At 35.0% G+C, this 23,877-nt stretch overlaps 1 protein-coding gene across 4 annotated transcripts; it reads left to right on the top strand.

Moving 5' to 3' along the window:
* Positions 1-1,080: 1,080 nt before the first annotated feature.
* LOC145061693 (disease resistance protein RML1B-like) lies at positions 1,081-14,551 on the top strand. Of its 4 annotated transcripts, XM_079009230.1 has the most exons (15): positions 1,082-1,642; positions 2,498-3,620; positions 3,712-3,780; positions 5,258-5,482; positions 5,593-6,291; positions 6,404-6,992; positions 7,084-7,181; positions 9,299-9,430; positions 9,536-9,592; positions 10,186-10,314; positions 12,368-12,637; positions 12,738-13,112; positions 13,583-13,727; positions 13,824-13,888; positions 14,053-14,551. In XM_079009230.1, the coding sequence occupies exons 1-12, from the start codon at positions 1,173-1,175 to the stop codon at positions 13,059-13,061; spliced, it is 4,185 nt and encodes a 1,394-aa protein (XP_078865356.1). In that variant the 5' UTR covers positions 1,082-1,172; the 3' UTR covers positions 13,062-13,112; positions 13,583-13,727; positions 13,824-13,888; positions 14,053-14,551. The 4 variants fall into 4 exon arrangements, with proteins under 4 accessions (XP_078865358.1, XP_078865356.1, XP_078865357.1 ...); XM_079009231.1 differs by having other exon boundaries at positions 2,498-3,602; positions 13,824-14,551; XM_079009229.1 differs by having other exon boundaries at positions 13,824-14,551.
* Positions 14,552-23,877: the final 9,326 nt, after the last annotated feature.

The raw sequence follows: 23,877 nt of genomic DNA, 5'->3' as shown, positions 1-23,877 counted from the left end.
GCTTTAGAAAGGAGGCTCTTGGAAAGGAAGAGCTTGGAGGGCAAGAGACTAGTAGCAAGGAAGGCATAGGAATCAAAAATCTACCTCAGCCTGCATCATTTGGAGGTATCAAGTCGTCACCTTTACTTCATTTTCCTTCTAGACCACTTTTGGTTGAGATTTAGGGTTTTTATGGGTTGGTTGAGATGATAATGTGGGATATAGGCTAGATCTGAAGTTGTAACTTCAGATTTGGACCCTTCTTGGGTTCTAGAGTCATAAATCTCTGAGTTTGGTCATGTATGAAGCCTCTTCGAGTATGAAACCCCATTGTGAGCTTGGATTTGTCATTAAGAGCATTTTTAGCTATGTATGCACTTAAAGTTTGCAACTTTACATGAAAAATATGCCTTAGAAGCTTAGATCTGTAATTTAGAGCCACTGCATGGCTTAAAAGAGTTTGTATGGCTTAAGGACTGAAGGCACTCGGCGAGTCGCAAGGTTGACTCGGCGAGTCACATGAAGATGAGCCTGGAACCGACAAGTTGGATGAACAACTCGGCGAGTCGCAAGGTTGACTCGGCAATTCTAATAAAAATAGGTTTATTCTTATTATTTGTCATGTGTGATCTATTGGGTCTCCTAATTAATATCATGTCACTTGTCGACCTACTGATTTTTCATTTTGAATTTCAAATTTTAAATTTTCAACTCTTATTAGATACAATTTATTAACATCAGAATAAAAATTAAAATAAAAGTAACATAGATTATAAGTTCATGGATTTATTTAAATCAACGATTACAATTTTATATAACTAAAAATATCTTTTACTTAATAGTAATTTATTTAAAATATTTGATTAGTAATTTTGAATTTTTATAATAAATATTTAGTTAATTATATAACCATAATTACCATATGTTATAAACTAGTATTCTGATAATAAAATAAATAAATATTAAAAATAAAAACACATACATAAATACAAAATTATTTTTTTGATATTTTTGGATTATTCAAAGTAATAATTGAGCTTTCCTAAAAACAATTCAAAAATCGGAATAGTCTTATTTGACAATTAGGTTTTAAAAAGCCGTAATCGGCCTGCCTTAGATAAGCTTGGGTATAATTTTGGGTAGTTGAAAATTTGCCGTTGACTTCATCTTGCATCCTTGTCGATCCAGTTTCAATGGCTTCCAGTTCTTCTTCTAGTGCTAACGCTAGCAGCTATGACGTTTTCCTAAGCTTTAGGGGCGAAGATACTCGTCATTCTTTTACCGATCATCTTTACAAAACATTAATGGGAGCAGGAATTGGTACTTTTAGGGATAACGAAGAAATCAGGAGAGGTGAAGAAGTGAAGCCGGAGATCGAGACAGCAATTAAACAATCTAAGGCTTCAATTGTCGTATTGTCAGAAAACTATGCAACTTCCACCTGGTGCCTTGACGAGCTTGTACTGATCCTTGAACAAAGGAAGGAGGTGAATCATTTCGTTTTACCTGTTTTTTATCATGTTGATCCTTCTGATGTGAGGAAACAAAATAAATCTTTCACAATTGAAGTGAAAGGCTCTTCAAGGTGGACAGATCACAACGTGAACATGTGGAAGAAAGCTCTTAAGGAGGTTGCTAATTTGGCGGGCATGGTTCTGTCGGGGTATGCCTCACTGTCTTTTTTTTTTTTTTTTTTTTTTTTTTTTTTTTTTTTTTGTAATATAATTATTATTGAAATAAAATTTAATTGATGCTATTTGATCCAATAATTTGATGATTATTATTGCTAATTTCTAGCCAAATTTGGTTCTCCACTTTTGAAGTTAAGATTCGGTCAAGTTTTTGTTGATGTATGGGTCAATAGATTAAACCTTTAAATCGGTATGAGATATTTGTTTGATAGAGAAGTTTGGAAAGGTGAAAAGTAATTTCCTTAAAAATGAATGAAAATGATGGAATCGATATGATCATTACCATAGAATGAATGTGGGATGGCTAACTTTCTTCTATTCTTATTTCAAATAAGTTATAGGAAAAAGTATAAAAATCGGTATGAGCTGTATGCTTTTTGATATATCATATACAAGTTTGACTCTTGACAAGAGCTACGCGAGTTTCTTTTTGTTCTTTCTGGATAACCTTGCCCCTAATTCTCTCTCTATGTTAATTTCTAATTTATGCACTTAAATTATCCTTATGACATGACTATAAGTGCTTTTATTTACATAAATCTGTTTAATCTATCAATATATGTTTTATTTTGATTTGATTTTCTATTTCAAATGCATTTGTAATTAAATTAGAAGAATCTTCTATTATACCAATCTAAATACTTTGATCAGGTTTTGATTGAATTTTGATATTTCGTGGAATTGGAAACTTTAATGGAAATTAATTTTAAATATCTACTAATAGTACATTACATTTAATTACTGAATATTATCATTCAGTTTTATACTTTTATATAAGAATTTCTAAATTTCATCTCATGAACTTGTTCATGTTTTTGTTGTTCCAGGCCTGAAACAAATTTTTTGAAGGAAATTGTTGACACCATTTACAACAAACTGGATCGCAAAGAAGTTCATCTTCCACCCAATCTAACAGGGATGGCCACTCGATACGAGGAGATCAATTCCTGGTTAAATCAATCAAATATCGAATTTTTAGCAATTTGTGGCATGGGTGGAAGTGGCAAGACAACTCTGGCCAAGTATATTTACGATTCAAATTGGAGATATTTTGAAAACACGAGTTTTGTTGAAAACATTGGTCGCAGATGTAAAGAATCCCATGATTTGCTTGAGCTACAAGAACAACTTCTCAATGATATTTTAGGTGGAAAGAAGAGAAAAATACCTGGTGTTTCTCAGGGTACATGTAAGATTGAGGAAGCCTTACAAACTAAAAGGACGCTTATTGTTCTTGATGACATTGCAGAAAAAAGTCAGTTAGTCGCTTTACTTGGAACTGGAACGATCAATGCACAAAGCAAGATTATAATCACAACAATTAGGGAAAATACAGATAATTGGTTCAAGTCCACATATTCTAGGTGTCAAGAGTATAAAATAAAATTATTAAATGAGGATGAATCGTTAGAGCTTTTAAGTCGTCATGCATTTGGTTCCAAAGCTCCCATGGAAGGTTTCGAAGAGCTTGCAATGCAAGCAATACGATATTGTGAAGGAAATCCTCTCGCTGTTGAAGTGTTGGCTTCTTCTCTATCCAATGAAAATACCATTTTATACTGGAAAAGTCGATTGAATGTATTGGATAAAGATTTTGATTCTCGAATCCAAAGTGTACTAATAACGAGCTATGAGTCATTACCATCTATCTTAGAGAAAGAATTATTTTTGCATATTGCTTGTTTCTTTATCGGAAAAGACAAGGATTATGTGGTAAAGATATTGGAGCCAGATTACTGTGCATTATCTGGGATCAAAACCCTATCCAACAAATGCCTTCTTTCTGTTTCCCCAAATAATAAGCTGATGATGCATCGATTGATTCAAGAGATGGGAAAAAATTTGGTTCGTCAAGAGTCATCAAAATTCCCTGCAAGACGTAGTAGAGTTTGGCTTAGTAGTGATTCTTATAAGATATTGCGCAAGGGAGAGGTAAGAAGCTTCTTATATGTATGTGTAATCCTACTTTTTCTTTCACACCATTCTATTTCATTTGAATTATATGGTTTATCTTTATCTTTATTTTTTCTTTTTCTTTTAGGGTTCAGAAACAATGGAAGGTTTAGCACTTGACATGCAATTACTAAAGGAAGATAAGGTTGCATTCAAGGTAATATTGACTAACTAAAATTGACTTTTAGGATTTGATTTAAATTTTGGTTTAGGTTTGATTATTTTTAAAAATTAATCATCTTTTTAGATTTTATATTGTTTCACGTATATATTTAAAAGTAGAAGTAAAAGAGGAAGATGAAAAAGATGAGGAAATTTGTTTATGTTAAGAAAGTAATTTTTTGTCTTTTTGGTCTAAAGGACAGACTTGTCGTAACACATTAAGAGCGTGTTTGGCACAAATTTTTTTAGAGTTTTAGATATTAAGAAAAATCTCGGAAATCACATATGTTTCACTTATAGTCGTTCTCCATCATATTTTGTGACATTTAAGTTCTTATCATCTAATGTGAACTCAATTAGTCAAACTCATCTTTCATCAAGTTAGACACATTTAACCACTTTTCTCAATTTCTCTAATAATCAAATATTATTACTTCAATTGTCATTATTAACAAATAATATAACATTATTTATTATTTTTATCAATTTATATTTATCTTACCTATTTATTTTCTTATTTTAAAATAAAATTATCCCTAAATCTTTATTTTCTTATTTTAAAATAAAATATTTATTGTCGAGTTGGTATGTCAGCATGTGTTCTCAATTTTTACATGTGTACATAGTAAATTTTAAACCAAGTAATGTATTTTAAAAAGATATTACCAAAATGGTATGGTTTTAAAAATATTTACCATTTAGTTCAAATTTTATACCAAATCAAAATTAGAAGGTAAAATAATAAAAAAAAAAGAGAGAAATTTACTTATCAGGGTTATTATATTTTTGTTTTGTTCACATTTAGGTAACTTTTTTTTGGTATACATTTATATAACGAACTTACTGGAAGTGTTCACATATGACCATTATGACTGGATGTAACTTGCTACAGCCGGTCATAATGGTTATACGTGAACACTTCCAAAAAGTTCGTTACTTATATATGTACAAAAAATAAGAAATTACGCAAATGTGAACAAAACAAAAGGTAATTACCCTGATAAGTCTATTTCCACCCTAAAATTGGGTTGTTACAGTGTATTTGTCTTCCAATATTCAAGTTCAATAATTTTATAATAACCGGGTCTCACCGCGGTAAGTGTGCTCCCCCACCCCCAAGAAAAGAAAAGATTTTTAAGATATTTTGTAATTTCCCCAAAAAAAGAAGAAAAAGTAAAAACATATGAATTTATCGATAACAATATAAATAAATAGTTCAAGTAACATATATAAATATTTTGTGAATGGTTTTTTTGGTAAATTGGGGTCCCCTACTACTAGACATATTTTTGCCCCACTTGGAAAAATACCTATCCGCCCCTCGTTATACCCAATCACTACACAACCATCTAGGACATGGAAATCGTCAATTGGTACTCAAGGCATGGAATCTTGTTACTTAGAGAATCTTTGGTAAATTCATTTATGGATATGATGTCATCTTACCATCCTTCTTTATGCTAACTTTCCAGTCGCTAGACCTCAAGACAGATGCACTTAAGAAGATGGATAAACTAAAATTGCTCCACTTGAATTTTGTGTATCTCAACGGGTCTTACGAGAATTTTTCAGAAGATTTACGATGGCTCTGCTGGCTTGGATTCCCTTTAACAACCATACCCCCTGACTTATTCATGGGAAACTTGGTGGCTATTGATATGAGCTACAGCAAATTGGAAGTACTTGATCCGCCCATGGTAGGGAATTCGGTATCCTATTTATGTCGCTTTTCCATATAGATTCTCAATAGTTAATGATCTTTAAATTGACATTGAACGATACATAAATCATGTCACTTTTGCAACAGGTTCTTCAGTCACTGCAAATTCTAAATCTTAAGGACTCGTATGATCTATTTGAAATCCGCAACATGTCAATGATTCCTCATCTTGAGACTTTGATTCTTTGGAACTGTCACAATCTTGTTCGTGTTTGTGAAACCATTGGAGACCTGACGAGTCTTGCACTACTAAATATGACAGGGTGTAGAAAGTTGTTATTAGGAGTTACTGAACAGCATACGTTCTCCCTCCCACATTCATTACACCGATTATTCCTCAAGGACTGCAATCTCGAGTGTACCGATTCTTTCACTCTGAGTTTTAATGTTCAACTATCTTTGCAGTACTTGAATTTAGGCAATAGTCTATTTGAGTGTCTGCCCTGTTATGATCATCTTAAATATCTTCGGGTCCTTGACTTGAGCTTATGCTCAAGACTTAAATGGCTAGTATGTCTCCCAAGTACGCTTGCAGAATTGTATGTATACTACTGTTTGTCATTGGAGAAAATAACTTTCCAAGAACACCGATTCACATTGCAAGAGTTTGGCTATGAAGGATGCATTAGTTTGTGTGAAATTGAAGGCTTTATTAAATTGGTGCCTGTAACCAAACTTGAAGAAAATGATCTGGGACACATGAAGTGGCTAAAAGAATATCAAAATCAGGAGGTGTGCCTGGTTGGTGATGATGAGCTCACCAAAGGCAGAACTCCGTGTGTTGAGGTACGTTGTTTCTCTCTCAATTCTCAAACACATGCAGAAGCACATACAATCACATTGATATGACACCTAAAAACCGACTATATGTGACTGAATTCTAGTGTTTTTGGCACAGATGTTGTATGAATTCGATATAATGAGCACATCTCTGCCAGACATAAAGAATCCAAACCTGAAGCCTGAGTATGTATCAGCATCATCGGCTTTGTCCTTTGATGTGCCTTTGTGTCCAAGGAATAGGAAGCTCAAAGGACTTGATGTAACTTTGAGATATAAAATATCAGGTGACGATGATTTGGCATGGTTCGTTAAAATCAGTACGAGCAATGGTGTTGATTTGATGTACAACCCAAAAGTCTTTGGAAAACCTGGATCTGGCAATGTTGGTATATGGTTAAGCTACTGGCCAATTGGAAACACATTGAATACTGGAGATAAAGTAAGTGTCTCTATCTCTGTGATGAGTGGATTGGAGGTAGAGGAATGTGGGGTGAGCCTTGTTTATGTTGATGAGAAAGTAGCTGAGGAAACCTTGGAAAATAACATGGGATGGGTAGAAGTTCTTGGAGGAGATTTGTCTAGATTTCAACTACGCACAGGAGCATACTATCTTTGTCGTCGTGATTTCTTTGAGTTAATGGAGATTGGCAGGCTAACTCCTCATTGGTTTAGCATTTTAGTTGGTGATACCATCGACTCTACAGGTATGTCACTCTTGTGAAGCTAATTATGGGCATTTGTAGCTAGATTTATGCTGAAAATAGAGACAATTCATCTAATCACACATTGTTACAGAGGTACGAGGATGGAGAAAGACAGGTCGACCAAAGCAGATGAATCCATCATTTACAGAGTTGAAAACTGTTAGATGCATCATCCATGGTCCTGAACTGGTAAATTTTCTCTGTGATATTTCTTTTCGGGCATGAAGTTGCTACATGAATGCTAGCGTATGTTTCATGCTGTGAATTGTTCTTGGATTCGTGTCACCATTTGATTATCCTACGAATCCAAATCTTTCATAATGGGAACAAATTAAAATTTTTCGATTTGGCTTTCATCAACCGTAATCAATAAATTTCTCAAAGCATTGTCCAAGTAATCACAATATCGCCTCAACCCATGTGTACAATACATCAGAAATCATAGGTGAAGCTTCAATCCTTTCACATCGATTTGCAGTAGTCTTTTTGCATCGGACCAGCAGAGGACACCCGCCCCCTATGGTTCTGGCACCTGATCCCTATGGTCATTTAACATTCCCACTCTGCCCTACAGTTAGACCTCTACACTCAATACGTTCAACTTATTCTCATCCCATAAATTGCTTTGTGATTTTGCATCATGAGCACCACAACAGTCCAAACACACCCCCCATATCCTTCAATGCAAAAAAACACCTCGAATTTTACAGAGAATTACTATAAAATTAATAAAATAAAATAAAATCAAGAGTCGATCCAAAAATTTATGCGAGGTTTTATAAGTACTTGTGAATTTTTGTCCTATGACAGCACATGGAGACTTGTTCATAACTAAATAGTCACGATAATCCGTCTCTGTCTACATAGTTGATGGCAGTCAAACTGGTGGACATGTCTCCACTTGTCACTTGTCATTACCAAATTTTGTTCATGTTCCAAACTTATCTCTTGTTGTATCAGTTGCCAATTATGTGACTCTAGTCTAATTGTTCTTTTCACCAATCCTAGTTGTCTTGTGTAGGATCCAAAGACCAAGGAGACTCTTAGAATAGGTCATAGAGTTGCAACTTGCAAGGTTGTTTGGAGTGGTCAACCTTTGTCTTCCAAGTTCATTTTCACAATTTATATAGCTTCTATATCGAGTTTATCTTCGTTTTGTATGTAGCATGCTGACCTAGATCATATATTTGTGTCTTGACCTAAAACTACTTTAACACCAAAACAATTTCTTTTTTGTTGTGTCTACTTGGAAAACACCATTATTTTCTGTCTACTGCAAATGATTTCACTCCTTTAGCAGCTTTTGACTTAGTTTAGTTAGGTTTTTGGACCTGCAACTCATCCCACTATGGAGGTGCTAGGTACTTTGCTATCTTTGTTGATAATTGCACTCGTTTTACTTGGGTTCACCTTTCCATCACTTTCGTATGCATTGTTGAAACTCAATTTTCTAATCCATCAAAATAGTATGTGATGAAAATGCCATGGAATACAAAGATTCTTAGCTCCTCTCCTTCTTGTATGAACATGAACCGAGCCTTAATACTCGTGTCCTGCCAAATCACAACAATATGGTCGAGGTTAACGCAAACATAGACATTGTTCATACATTGCTCATCGTATCTCAAGTCCTAGAACAGTACTGGGGTGAGGCATCTGTTAACCTGTATATCAAACAACTTCTAGTACACAACTAGGATGCTATACAGGTATTTGGAGAGAGTATAGAATTGACACACAACTGCTGTATATTCTCACAATGTATAACCAAGAACAAGAGGCCTTATCAAGGCTTACAAGAAAGGAAAGAAATCAGACTTTACAAGAACAAACAAAGAGACAAGTAGACCACTAACCTATGTCTACCACTATCTACTAAAGACAAAACAACAACACTAGACACAAGAAAGAGGCTAAAATAAACAAAGCATCAAAAGCAACAACTCCACTAAGCTAGTTGCATGCATGAAGATGAAAAGGACCTCTGTCATTTAGTTTTATCATAACAATTCTTACTACTCTACATTGTTCCAAACTAAGGGAAGTTGCCATAACATTTGTATAACGTACAACTGTTATGCTTCTCAAATCATCCATTGCCATTGCATACTACTCATATGACACTTGTAAAATTGATAGAAATGTCTTTTTTTTTCAAGTATTACAGGAATTCACATACGTGGAAATACCAACCACACTGTTATAATATAATTTAAACTATTGGTACTTAATGCTAATTTGGATATAATTAGTGTAATAATTGCGTTTATCTAATCTTGGTTCTGGTGTTTGAAAAACATGAATAGGAGGAAGTTTACAAGATCCCACAGATGTCAAAATCATCTTTTTTAGATAAAACTTTGGAGTTTCCGTCAAGCATCCTTGGGGAGTCCATGCAATCTACCACCACATCTAAATTTGGAGCTATAGTAAGAAAGGTAAATGAATATTACTTTTAGTGGATAAAAGAAAAGAGTTTTAACGTTTTTGTGTTTGGAAATTATTAACCCACTTCCATCAACGTACAAATCTACGACCAACAGGCTGAGGACATCTCTGAAGATGCATCGATATATATGAAAGAGATATCTGAAATAAATGTAAGGAGCTTAAATATTTCGTCACATATAATTAGAACTTTTTCCGCAAGTCATCGACACGACATAAAAAAGCTTCAACTCTTTCATTCTCATTCTGAAATGATTGCCCAAAAACCATGGAACTTCACTTTGAATCTTTCGTATGTCTTAAACTTCTTTTGGTCTTCAGAGGACATGTAATTGAATTTAACTATACTCTTTTCTACATAGACTTTAACATGTAGTGTCCATCAATTTTATGAGCTAATGTTCTAAAATTACATACTCATACTTTCATACATCAACATCAGACAGAAAAACAAAGCAATCAGTAATATCTTTCTACAGTAAAGTTCACATAAAAAACCGATCAACTTTCACTCTGCAATTAATTTTCCTCTTGAACTACAAATCTTCTGAAAAGAAAGGTGCATTGGATTAATATATTTTTTTTCATTTGTTACATGGCACGCCAGATTCATTTGTTTTTTTAGAGAAAATGACAATATTAGCAAACTTTTACTTTATAACTTGTTTTCCCCTTAACTTGATTGTTCTCAACACCACATGTTGTGAACATAAGTTATCTATTTTTCCTCTTGTGATTTATTCAGGAACCAAATGAGATTGACCAGCTACACCTTACGAAAAACATGTCTGAAGAACTTTCTGATGAAATTCAGGAGTACTCTACTTCAAGCCTACATGGGGACAAACTGAAATCAGTTAGTGGCCAGATGAAGGTAATTCAACATTAAGCTTATTAGGTAAAAGGAAGGAAAGCAAACATTTCCTGTACACTCCTAAAGAAGCTGGACCAAAGTTACAGCATGTATTTCTCATTTGCTGCTCTAACCCTCCGGCGTACCAGCACAACGAGAGAGTTTATAATCATAAATGATTATGCCGCGCCGCCTGTTCCTTTTACCTCCACCGCTTTCACCACCACCATAACCACCACCGCCATCACCACCACCACCACCACCCCGCCACCAACTGACCACATTATTGCCACCTCCGTCAACGATACCTCTACCACCACCACCACCTCCTCCCTCACCAACCACCATAATCATATATGATTAATTGCTTTCAGACATATGTATAATCATTTATGATTAGACATATGTATAATCATTTATGATCAGACATATACGTATACACATGTATAATCATATATGATTATATCTCTTCGCCATATAATCATTTATGATCAGACATACCCCAATGCTTGCTGCGTTGGAGCGTTAGAGCGGCAAATGAGAAATATGTGGTTGAGGTTGAATCTTAAGATCTCTATTTTTTTAGAATCTCAAGTAATCCGTCTTTGAAAACTACGTGAAATATTTTAATAGAAAATTACATTGTAAATATTCAAATAGAATTCCTAGATATGTTACAATATTCTAATATTCTACTATAATTGTTAGAATATTCCAATATACTGTTGGAATTGTTTGAATATCTATAGTCTAATATTTTATTACAATATTTCATGTATATATAAAAATAATATTTCATGTATTTATTTTTTATTTTGTTGTATAATCTAAATGATAAATAATATTTAATTTTTTTTTTCATATTTTCATTTATTTTGCATTTAAATTTTTTTTATCTCCAAAATGAGTGGCTAGGATTGCGTCCCATGTCTTATAAAATATGATGGTCTTATATGCACCTAATCCTCTCTCTCTCTCTCTCTCTCTCTCTCTCTCTCTCTATATATATATATATATATATATATATATATATATATATATATATATATATATATAAGATCACTTTTTCAACCCTCATTTTATAGCTTATCTTATATCGAAAGAAATAAATAAAAATATATAAATTCATGATTTTTCAACCTCTTTCCATATTGGTATTCGAAAAAAAAATGTGTAACATATGCATCACATGCACATTATTTGGAAAAACGTTTTTTAGAGCTTATTTCTATCGAAAAACATAACTAAAAATATAAAAATTTATCATTTTTTAACCTTTACCCATAGTTATATTCGATTTTTTTTTTCTTTTGCATATAACGTAAAATGTGCACTATATGCAATTATGCACATAAGTAGAAAAACATTTCTTTTTTCAAAAATTCACCTTTTATAGCAGGGTCCTAACTTATCAAGATGTTTTTCATCTGTATATTAATGTGTATATATGCAGATGTGCATATATGCATATTTTCATTTTATGTATATGTGGATATGGTGCACATTTTACGTAAAATAAAAAACAATTTCCGAATACTATTATGGAAAGAGGTTAATAAATGATGAATTTACATATTTTTAGTTATTTTTTTCGATGTAAGATAAGCTCTAAAACCAAGTTTGAAAAATCATGCACATTTGAGTTTTTGCATATATGCACATTTTTTAAACTTTTTCTAGATACGTTTTTTTTTTCTAAAAATATTTATTTGACTAGGATGTTGATATAAAAGTTGAATCATTAAAAAAAAATTCAAAAAAATGCATTTTTTTTTTACAAAAATGTGCATATTGTACACATTTTTCATAGAAATTTTTTTTATTATTATATTTCTCTTCTAATATCAATATGGAAAGAGGTTGAAAAATGATGAATTTACATATTTTTATTTATTTTGTCGATATAAGATAAGTTCTAAAATGAAGGTTGAAAAAGTGATCCTATTGATCCTAAAAAAGTTAGTGATCTCATTGGAACTTTACTCTCTCTCTCTCTCTCTCTATATATATATATATATATATATATATATATATATATATATATATATATTGGTAATTATCGTGTATGTTTCAGAAAATTGTGCTGGGATTCAAATCAGGCAGTCCAAGTAAAAGAGCGGAGGTGATGAAGGCGTTATCAGGGTTGGGTATCCAGTTGATTGATGTCGTTATAGAAGATGGAAACCTAACTGTTATCGGGGATGTTGATTCCATGGATGTTATTCAACATGTGAGCAAGATTGAGGGCGTATATAGCATAAGTGTTGAACCTGAAAAAAAAATCAAGGAAGAGCGGGAAACAGGCGTTGCACCTTCATACAAATCCGCAAAAGAACATAAACATGTAATCATAATTCGTTTTAATCATCCCGCCCTCCCTTTTTTTTTTTACGTTTTTTCAGTATTATTACCTGGTCTTATATATTTTTCTTTGGTAATTATAGCGAAAAATTCAGAAAATTGTGCTGGAATTTAAATCAGGCAGTCGAAGTCAAGGAGAGATGGTGCTGAAGGCGTTATCTGCACTTCAGGGTATCCAATCGATTCTTTTTGATTTAGAAGAAGGGAGTGTAACCGTTATTGGGGATGTTCAACCGGCGGAAATTTTTCACAGAACATGGATGATTGAGGACGTATATATTATAAATGTGAACGATACATTTGAACCTATAAAAAAAATATATGAAACCGGTATTAGTCCAGCATTCAAATTTTCAGAAGAAGAAAAAGAGTTTCAACAAGATAGAAAAACCTGTTCGGTGATGTAAGGATGAAGTGGATTGTAGCTAGCTGCACATGATTCTGGATGCAAATGGGAGGTGAGTGGGACTGCATTGAAGTTCCAATTTCATTGTGTGCTTTGTCCTATGAAATTCCAACTATAAATAGTTATTGATTTGATTGATATGAATTGGATTCATTTAACTGACCTAAAACCAGAAACTAGATATGGAATTAATCTGGTTCAAATTTAGTTTTTGATTTTCAGGCTTCAAACTGGACTAGGATACTTGTAGAGTGTTTAATTTTTATTTGACCTATCACAAAAAATAATTTATTTCTGAGCATGTCCACCTTGGCTCATCGGGATGTACCTAGTTCTTCTCATTACTGAATTAAGGTTGCAGTCAGATTGCATATACATTTACAACGTACACCTTAGTTCCTCATTTTTTGTGGTTTGCTAAAGTATTTTTATTCATTGCACTATAACTGAAGCACTTAAGTTCTTAAGAAGTTCAAATGGCAACCTATGAATCTTCTCATTTGCTTTCTTCTTTTGTTCCAGGTTCAAAACCAACTATCGCAAAATGTGTTGAAATAATCGACTCTAAACTACATTTGAAACTAGCTACTACTGGACCCACGAGCTAAAGGTAGTAAGTGGACTCTCGCAAAATAATGAATCTTATCCTTTATTGAGAAAAGGAGAGGTAAGATACTTCTTATGTGCATCTTTAAGCTTACTTTCAATTTCACAACATTCTATTTCAATTAGCCTTCTCACATTTTACATATTTCTCTATTAGGGTTCAAATTCAGTTGAAGGCCACCACTTGATATGCGAATGCTCAAAGATGGTATGAGATCAGAGGTAAGCCAAAGAAGTTAAGTTGTGCTTGGTACTTATGAAGTGAGAAGTACAGCGATTATCTTAATAGATAAAAAATGCTATACATCAATATAAGCAGGAAATTTGTGAGTCCTGAATCCTGATAATCTAACGTGTTCCTGACCAATTGAGCATTTATGTACTAGCCAAACACATGAAAATGGAAATGTGGCAGTGAAGACAGCAACCATTTATGAAGCTTCCAAACTCATCAAATGAGAAATTATAACATTAACTTCCCTCATGTTTAGGGCAGGAGCTATCAATCATAACTCTCTTTTTTTGCCACCTCCACCATGATGGTTGAGTCATGCTTGCATTATTGCATATGTTGAAGGTAGAGGAGGTATAACCGGTACGATTGTTGGTCCATTGGCATGTCCTTGTGTTCAAATCTTTCTACTACCACCATGTTTTCGATGGTTGAATGGTGCTTGATATGGAGCTAGACAGATGCCCAACCAATATGAACTTGATTTCTTTTTCTCACATTCATGTTCCTGAAAAATGTCGATTTTAACCCTCATCAAATTGATACAAGAAATAGCTTTTAGATTTCTTCCTCATTTGTTCATCAAAATAAATGTGTGTTTTATTTTTGTTGTAGTTAATTTAAAGATTGTACAGGACAATCAGTTACGTGCATGTGGGCTTTCATTTGTCTACTTATTTATATATGTTCTGATAAGTAATAGGACGGAATTGCTGATTTGGTAAAGGGTTCGAAACTCTAACCGATCTAGTGTCAAGGTTGGTGAATCATAAGCAACTCTTTTGATACTTGCACACCTTACTTAACTATGCTTTGATTTTGGTTTGAAATTGCGGGTTTTGATTCAACAACAAAACTAAATGGCGCAAAGGGATGTATTATATAGGCTATCCTCTCCTCCTCGCACCATGGAGTCTAACCGTCTCCATTCTCCTAAGCATAACCATCGGTTGCTTCCTTTTGACACATCGAAATCATCACTATCTTTATTCTCTTGATTTTTCGGTAATTGACGTCACTCTCACCAAAAATCAAAATGGTGTGTTTTATATCTTGTCTTACAATATTCCACTGCATGTCCATTGTACCATCCTAATTTCGCAATTTCCATTTGCCTCTCTCATGGTCATTCTTAATCGGCCAACATTTTCATTCGTATAACATAGTTGGCTTTAAGGTCTATTTGGTAGGATCTGAATTTTTAAGATCTAATATCTGAATTTTTAAGAGGTCTAAAATTTTAAGAGCCGAATGTTTAACATGTTGTTTGGTAGGGACCTCTGAATTGTTGTGTTGAATTAATAAAATGATTATTTTACCCTTTTGTTTTATTTTTTATTGAATTCAAGTGTTTGTTTATAAAATAATCTAATCAATTTCTTAAATAAGTATAAAAAAATATAAACACCATATAAAATCCAAATTTAGCATAAATTAAAATTAAACACAAATCCAAATCAAACATAAATATTTTTAAATCCACAAAATCATACTAAAATCCTAAAAATTTAATTTGACCCCAATTGATTCGCAATCTGGTCACCCAAATTATCTATGTATCTGTTGCCTTGTGAACCCCATTCCATATCGTGAACGTTTTGGCCATCATTCTCTCCCCCTTGTGCGTGACCATTGTTCTCCGTAAACGTCATAAATAACTCATCAAGAATATTGCATTTCCTATTGTGGACTGCAAAATAAGCAACGACTATGTCTCTTTGCACTGAAAAAGGAAAATGAGTCATTTGCTTTAGGATTGGGAATCTCGTCTTCAAAACACTGTAGCGCGTTCAATAACATTTTTGAGTTGCGCATGTGCATGATTGGACTTCTCTTCTTTAGTTAATGCACGTCATCGTCGATAATCGGATAACCAATACCTCGTATTGCGGTAAGAAGTCATAAATCCACGAGTGTTCAGGGGTGGATCCACATTGGAGCCTGGGGTATCCCGGGTACCCCTCAAAATTGATCTAGTAGTAACACTGCATTGCTTGCACTTGGAATCAGAATAGACATTGGCGGTGTGGTTGTGCTTGTGTTCGGTTTTTTCGTTATTTGGTACAAGAGACAGAAGAGAAGTCGTCGTGCCTTATCAGAGTCTTCCGCTCCATTAGGGTTCAAAGGTTAGGTGTTTGATGATGCCATGTCTTCATTTGATTTTTGATAGGTTATTTTAGTATTTTGTGACGTTAATGGTTGTTTCGATGGTTGATTGTGGATACTCCCTCTTGCTTACTATCGATTATTGATATTCCCAGACATGGTGTTTTTTGTATCTAAAAATTGATAAGAAAGCACATTAATTAAATATGGACTGATTATTTGGGGGCAAAGTTGATTTTAGATAAGATGAGTAGTTTTAGTTATCTATTGTTCGTTCCACAATACTCACTGTCAAAGATGAAGTGCTAAAATTTGAATTTTGATGTGAACTAATTAACTTCATAGTGAAATTTAAATGCATTAGAATTCATAGAATAATTGCTTCATATTTTTCATTGAGTGAATCAGACTCATGATGCAGAGGATTAACTGATGATGTAGAGGATTAGATGTAGAACTCAATGTTAGAGTTTATATATAAAATGGACTAACCTATTTAGTGCATTATTAAGTTATATTATGAATTTTTGACTTCAGTGGGAAAGGGCAATGAAACTCTCTTAGAAATTCAAGTGTTGTTGTTGACTCTAATTTCTAAATGAACAATGATAAGGTTTTCTTAACCTTACCCAAACTATGAGTTGATATCAATCTTAACCTCTTATAAATTAGGGTTCAATCCCACCCTTAGATTACACGCTTAAATTAATATCAATCCATCATGAGTGATGGAATTAACTAGAAGACAATCAAACATCCTAACCTAAAACTTCATAAAAATGATTGTATTGATGCTCTTATATCGTTTCATATGCTAATTACGTGTTGATATGCATATCATAATCAACATTACTAATTAATCCCAATGTCTATTTAGAAAATTCCGATTTATTTTGCAATGATACACTGGAAAAGAAAATTAGGCTACCTTAAAAAAAATCTATGCTACCCCTTTACTTTGATCCTAACTCCGCCACAGCGAGTGTTGGTGTATGCAGCATCCCAAAGGTAATATTTATCTATACACGTTAGTGAAGTCATAAATTTCCATTTTCCCAGAATGCCCCAGAAGTCAATTAGTCAACCCTTGGTCAAAGTCAAAGTCAACGGTCAAGGCCAACAGTCCATGTTGACCCGACTCGTCGAGTACAGTCACTGACTCGTCGAGTCCTTCCAGAACTCGAGTAGTCGTGAAATCCCCCACTAACTCGTCGAGTTTCCTTGCAACTCGCCGAGTTCATGCGTGTCCAGATGTCGGGAAAAACCTAGTTGACCTGCTGAGTCACCCTACTGACTCGCCGAGTCCATGCAGAAGTCCTTGCACGATAATCTTCATCGGACTCGCCGAGTTAACCATGTAACTCGCCGAGTCCCTTCAGTCTTTTATCCATTTAGATGCTTTTTAAGCCATTTTAAGGTTCCGTATTGCAGATCAAGATTCCCAAGACATGTTTATCACGTAAAGTTGCAAACTTTACGTGCATGCAAGGCTCTAAAGACTTAGAATGTCAAATCCAAGCTTATAATGGAGTTTTATAGCTAAGGAGAGGTTTATAATTGCTAAAGCTGGAAGCTTTATGGACTTAGAGACCAAAGAGAGTTCAGATCTGAAGTTCAACTTCAGACCTTAGCTCATACCCACGAATAGCTTCCTAATATGCTAGAAAAGCCCTAATCTTTAACCAAATGAGATCTAGAAGGAAATGAGGTCAAGATAACAACTTGATACCTTCAAATGATGCTAACTGAGGTAGATTTCAGATCCACACACATTCATTGCTGCTAGCTACTTGATCTTCAAGCTCCTCTGACTAAGATCCACCTTCCAAAGCTTAAAACAAACAAAAATGGAGCATACACACATATTAGGGTTTGCTGGACTCTCAAGAGGCTGTAAGGGGGCTAAAGGAGGCTAATGATCCTTTAAATAGGGTGCAAAACCCCGAAAATTAGGGTTTCATCCTCCAACTCCTACTCGTCGAGTCCTATCTTGGACTCGGCGAGTAGGTCACTTAAACACGTGGCCCAACTCGCTGCTACTCGACGAATCAGGGCATCCAACTCGTCGAGTAGAACTTGCAATTATGAAAATTAAAGCCATAAATTAATATCTGAGAATCAGGGCGTTACATTAATGGTGTGGATGAAAGGTGCAATCAAACCTTGCTAGACATGGTTCGTTCCATGATGAGTCGAGCTCCATTACCTATCTCATTCTGGGGGTATGCCTTAGAGACTGTCGCCAATATCCTTAATCTATTCCCAACTAAAAAGGTTTCCAAAATACCTCACGAGATGTGGACAGGGAAGGTTCCCTCGTTAGCACACATCAAAGTTTGGGGTTGTGAGACTTTTGTGAGAAAAGAGACTCACGCAAGCTCGAACCTCGAAGTGAGCATTGTATTTTCATCAGTTATCCACAGAAATATTTTAGATATCTCTTATATAGACCGAGTGACAATGTTGTCTTCGTTTCAAGGAGAGGAGTCTTTTGCGAGAGAGAACTCATATGCCAAGAGGATAGTGGGAGGCAAATTGACCTTGAAGAGCTTCAAGAGTTAAGCGATGAAGGAACCTCAAACACTAGTGCTCAACCTGAGGATGAAACTCCCGTTGAATCGATTGACGAGTCCTTACCTCTAAGGCGTTCCAGTAGAGTTAGACAGGCACCCGAGTTTTATGGTTTCCATATTTCTACTGAAGGTGACACATTTATCAATGATAGTACACTGTTAAAGTTGGATGAACCTAACAACTACAAGGAAGCTATGGCAGGCCCGAGTCTGCAAAATGGAAAGAGGCGATGGACAACGAGATTTAGTCCATGTATGACAATCAAGTTTGGAACTTGGTTGATAATGTATCGGGTCATAAGACAGTCTGGTGCTAATGGATCTTCAAGAAGAAGATCGACATGGATGGGAAAGTACACACTTATAAGGCGCGATTGGTTGCGAAGGGCTTTACTCAAACTCCTGGATTTGACTATGATGAGACCTTCTCACCAGTAGCGAAGATTAAATCTATAAGGGTTATGCTAGCCATAGCTGCATTTCATGATTATGAAATATGGAAAATGGATGTCAAAACTGCTTTCCTTAATGGGAAGTTGGCTGAAGATGTTTGCATAAATCATCTAGAGGATTTTGTCAATGCAAAGTACCCTAATGGAGTGTGTAAGCTTGAGAAATCCATTTATGGATTAAAACAAGCATCTCGTAGATGGAATCTTTGTTTCAATGAGAAATTCAAAGAGTTTGGTTTTTCGAGAAGCGAGGATCAGTCCTGTGTATATGTCAAAGCTAGTGGGAGTGTATTTAGCTTTCTGGTGTTGTTTGTGGATGACATACTGCTCATAGGAAACGACATTCCAACCTTGCAGGAGGTTAAGTCCTGGCTTGGGAAATGTTACACTATGAAGGACCTCAGAGAAGCTGCTTACATTCTAGGGATAAGGATATTGAGAAACAGGAGTAAAAGACTGATAGGACTTAGTCAAAGTACCTACTTGGATAAGGTGTTGAAACGTTTCAGCATGGAGAATTCCAAGAAATGAGACTTACCTACCCAGAGCAATAGCAAACTGAGTAAAACTCAAAGTCCAAGTACAGAGGCTGAAATAGCATAAATAAGTGGCATACCATATGCTTCTGTAGTTGGCTCGATCATGTATGCTATGACATGTACTCGTCCCGATGTGACCTTTGCTTTGAGCATGGTCAGCAGATATCAAGGGAACCTTGGGAGAGCTTACTAGACTGTTGTAAAGAACATTCTTAAGTACCTTCGGAGGACTAAGAACTGGGTCCTTACCCTCAGTAGGAGTGATGAATTGAGAGTGACAGGGTATAGTGACGCTAGCTTTCAGACCGACAAATATAATTTCTGCTCTCAGTCGCGCTGGGTATTTACTCTTAATGGAGGAACAATAACATGGAAAAGTTCCAAACAAGAAACTGTGGCTGATTCAACATGTGAATCAGAGTACATAGTAGCAAGCAAAGCAACAAAGCAGGCAATATGGTTGAAGAACTTCATTGGAGACCTTGGAGTTGTACCAGCTGTAAAGGAGCCTATGGATATTTTCTGTGACAATGAAAGTGCAGTTGCCTTAGCCAAGGAACCAAGGGATCATGGTAGATCCAGGCACATCAACATAAAATATCACTTTATACAACATCAAGTAGAAGAAAGACAACTCGTAGTAAAGAGGATACCGTCAGAGAAGAACCCAACAGATCCCCTTACAAAGGGACTGAGCAGGGATAAGCACTTGCTGCATGCAAGGAGTATTGGGCTGAAGGATGATATTAGTTTTAGTGATTAAATAAATATTTAGAAACTTGTAATAGCTAAAATGTAATTGACATTTGGTGATTGAATAAAATGAGTTTTATTTATGAGTAAAGTTACTATCTTGTGTCAATTATTTACTATTGTTTCACTTTTGCATGTTTTGACTTCCAGAATAATAAAGTTATTCAAACTATCCACAGTCGATCATACTTAGGAAGTAGGTTATGAAAATAGACTGTCATGAATGGGTTTTGTAAGATTGTCTAATGTGTTAGACATTGGAAAGGTTTTCTACAACATTCATGAGTGCTCTTGAAATAAGATTTGAGTATTGGACTAAACCCGCGCTCACATGAATCACTTCATGGAATTTATCACAAGTGATTGTGAGACGATAATATCGTATAACTTTTAAACCAAAATATATGAGTTGTTGATTATGATTTGGTTGTACACTAATAGTGTGAAACCGCATTAGTAACTTGATGTTATAAAACATGTTGTTGTGTATGATTTAACAAGTAGTTAGTACAAGCATATATGTGGAAGTTTATCTGTTCCTTTTATCCTAAGAGGATTGAAAGCGATATCTTGGGCCCCTCAATGATTTTTTTTTGAAATATGTGTCGGGCCAGGTCAGGACTAAATTGATGTGTTCAATTAAGTTCTATGTGAAATAAATCAGAAATCGGGAAACAAACTGCTGGACAATAAGTATGACTATGTTCCATGTATTTTTCCGCATGATATCTTGAATAACAGATGATTATATGATCCCTTATCTAAATGGTACGTCAAGATTCGATAACCGCTTTTAGAGAGCTACGATTACTACTCGGATTTTGAAGCTACATTGGCAGTTATAGTTATTAGACTTATCCAAGTGGGAGACTGTTGGATTAGGTGTCTAAACCCATAACTATAATTGCTATGTGGTTGACCCGATAATAGCATGGTCCATTTGGGTTGCAACATTCTAGAGTAATTTGATAGGATGGATATTTGAGGAAGAGGTTATTGTGATTTATTAATATATTATAAGTATAATATATTAATTGAGAAATCACATTATTTAATTAGTATTGATCCATAATTAATTCAGTGATCAAAAGAGACTACTTAAAGTTACGGGGAGTGATTAGGTAAATCAATAATACTTATAGTTGGACCCATGATCCATGTTGACTAGGGTTGGACAAAACGTACATGAAAGTCCATGAAAGGTTTAGCCCAAAAGGCCTATGTAATATGAAGAGTCATGGTGAATTAGGGTTTGCATGGTTGTATGGTAAAGTAGAAGCTAGCCGATTTTGAGCTCCCGAACTTCTCTCTCAAGTCCATTATCTTGTTCTTGTTTTGTTGTAAGACATTTGAGAAATCACACTTGAGGTGCTAGGCTCCTAAAGGTCAAATACAAGCAAGCTACTACACAAGATAATCTTCTAACTGTTTTTTATGATTCAAATGTTACATTGCATGCTAGTTAAGGCTTTATGCTTTGGAAAAACAATGTTGTATGTTGTTGGGTCGTGTTTTGTATATAGTGTGGCGTCTATTGGGCTCGTTAGCTAGTCCGTTTTTTATCTCCGGTATGGGCCTGTCCATCCATGAGTTTAATAGGGTTTAGTATAAATATAGGTGCTTGCATGCATCTTAGAAGTTAACGAAAGAATAGATCGATCAGAGAATTATTTAGAAGTTTATTGTTATCGTTCTTGTAACCCTAAATCCTCTATAGCGGAAGTTCTTAGTCGAGCTCTGCTGAGGATTGTTTGATCTAATCATTCGACATATTTTGATCCACACTTGTGTTATTTATTGTTTTTGTGTTCATCGCAATACCTGTTACAAAGATCTAATCGATCTTCAAGTTTGTTTTATAACTTAACAATTGGTATCAGAGCAGGAGGCTGTGTAATTCATACACATCTTTTCTGTGAAAAAGGTTACGATTAGGGTTATTCCGCATTAACTAATATTTATTGAGCCGTCATCCCATAATTGACGTAACTCAGCATTTATTTGTGTTGCCCTAATTTAATATATTACAAGTCTGGTCTTTCAAACAGGTTTTATGATCAAGCATGGACGAGTCACAATCAAATCCCATTAACATCTCAAACAGCATTGGATCAGTGACGAAGATTCCCATCCTTTACACCCAGGATTACGAAGTCTGGGCACATCACTTTGAAGATTATGTCATTGGATCTGAAGACAATGGAAATCTTATTTGGGAAGGAATCGTGTCTGGACCATTCGCTCATTCAGCAACGTCAAGAATCATTAAAACTTAGAAAGAGTATAATGATCTGTTGAAGGACGTAAAAGATATTGCCCAAGACGAAAAGGATAAGTTTCAGTGCAATATTAAAGCATTGAGATTGATCAGATTCGCTCTTCAATCTGATACTTTCAGGCTAGTGAGTTCATGCAGCACTGCTAAAGAAATATGGGATAGGCTGCGAGAGCTATACTCCACAGAAGAAGATCTGGAGCATTCCATTCAAACCTTGCTTTTGTCTGAGTTTGGTGAATTTAAGCAGAATCCGGAGGAAACTGTTACTCAGACATTCGATCGCTTCAATCATCTTCTTAGTAAGATGATTAAACACGATATTGAAAGGAACTTGATTGAACAAAAAGTCATGTTTTTAAACGGTCTCAGATCTGAGTGGAGAGCGGTTGTGTCCACTGTCAAAGCCCATGAGCAATTCAAATCTTATTCATTGGCTAAGCTGGTAGGGATTTTGAAATCCCAAGAAAAGATTGTCTTGTAGGAGAAAAATGTGGTTTCAAGCTTGGGTACCTTGGCCCTTCTTTCTAAAAGCAAAAGTGTGATGGAAGATGAAGACCTTAACTTAGAAGACTATGACCTTACCTCTGAAGACTATGCAATGATGGTGTCAAACCCAAAGAGGTTCATCAAGAAAAGGTTTCCTACCAATAAGAACCGAAATTGGCAGGGAAGTTATAGTTCCGAAAAGGTCAGGGAAGAACCGAAGGCAGAAGAACCAAAGAAAGAACCGAAAGCTAAAGGAGATTTGGGTGTGAAGTGCTATTATTGTGAAGGAAAGAACCACTATGCCAAAGACTGTGTCCTCAAGAAAATAGCAGAAAAGGATGAGGAGAAAGATGAAGAAGTTGTGTTGATGAAAAAGCTGGAAGAGATCAAGAGAAAGAAAGTTGTCACTAACCCTTCAATGAATGCTTTAATTGTGCAGGGTTTGGTATCAGATGATGAGTTCGGTGGCATGGAGGTCTGGTCAACCGACTCTGAGGATGATGAAGTCAGGAAGCCATCTCATGGAAAGGCTTGTTGCGAAAGGTGAAGGAAGCGGTGGAAAGTGCTTGATGGTGTCGGATGTATCTCATATGAGGGGATACAACACACACGGTGGGAATGAAGACACGAAGGAGCGAGAGGACTTGTGCTTCACAGCAAAACCTCTCAACATGCAGTTTAATGAGCTTGATGAATTAATCAAGAAGGTACAATCTATTTTTGTTTCATTCAAAGTCCCACAAAATTCATATGAAAAAGAATTAAAAAACGTAAATTCAAGAATTTCTCATC

The sequence above is a fragment of the Lactuca serriola genome, chromosome 7 (genome assembly GCF_051521515.1).
Source record: "Lactuca serriola cultivar US96UC23 chromosome 7, Lser_US96UC23_V15, whole genome shotgun sequence".
In the NCBI taxonomy this organism is placed as follows: Eukaryota; Viridiplantae; Streptophyta; class Magnoliopsida; order Asterales; family Asteraceae; genus Lactuca; species Lactuca serriola.
The sequence above is the reverse complement of the archived record's forward strand: the minus strand, read 5'-3'. Positions and strand labels throughout refer to the sequence as shown.

Bases quoted from the DNA above. Each gene is read 5' to 3' on its own strand.
- LOC145061693 (XM_079009230.1), top strand. From the start codon at position 1,173: ATGGCTTCCAGTTCTTCTTCTAGTGCTAACGCTAGCAGCTATGACGTT. The intron at 3,781-5,257 runs GTAATATTGACT...CTAACTTTCCAG, and splicing joins AAGATAAGGTTGCATTCAAG to TCGCTAGACCTCAAGACAGA. The intron at 9,431-9,535 runs GTAAATGAATAT...TACGACCAACAG, and splicing joins TTGGAGCTATAGTAAGAAAG to GCTGAGGACATCTCTGAAGA.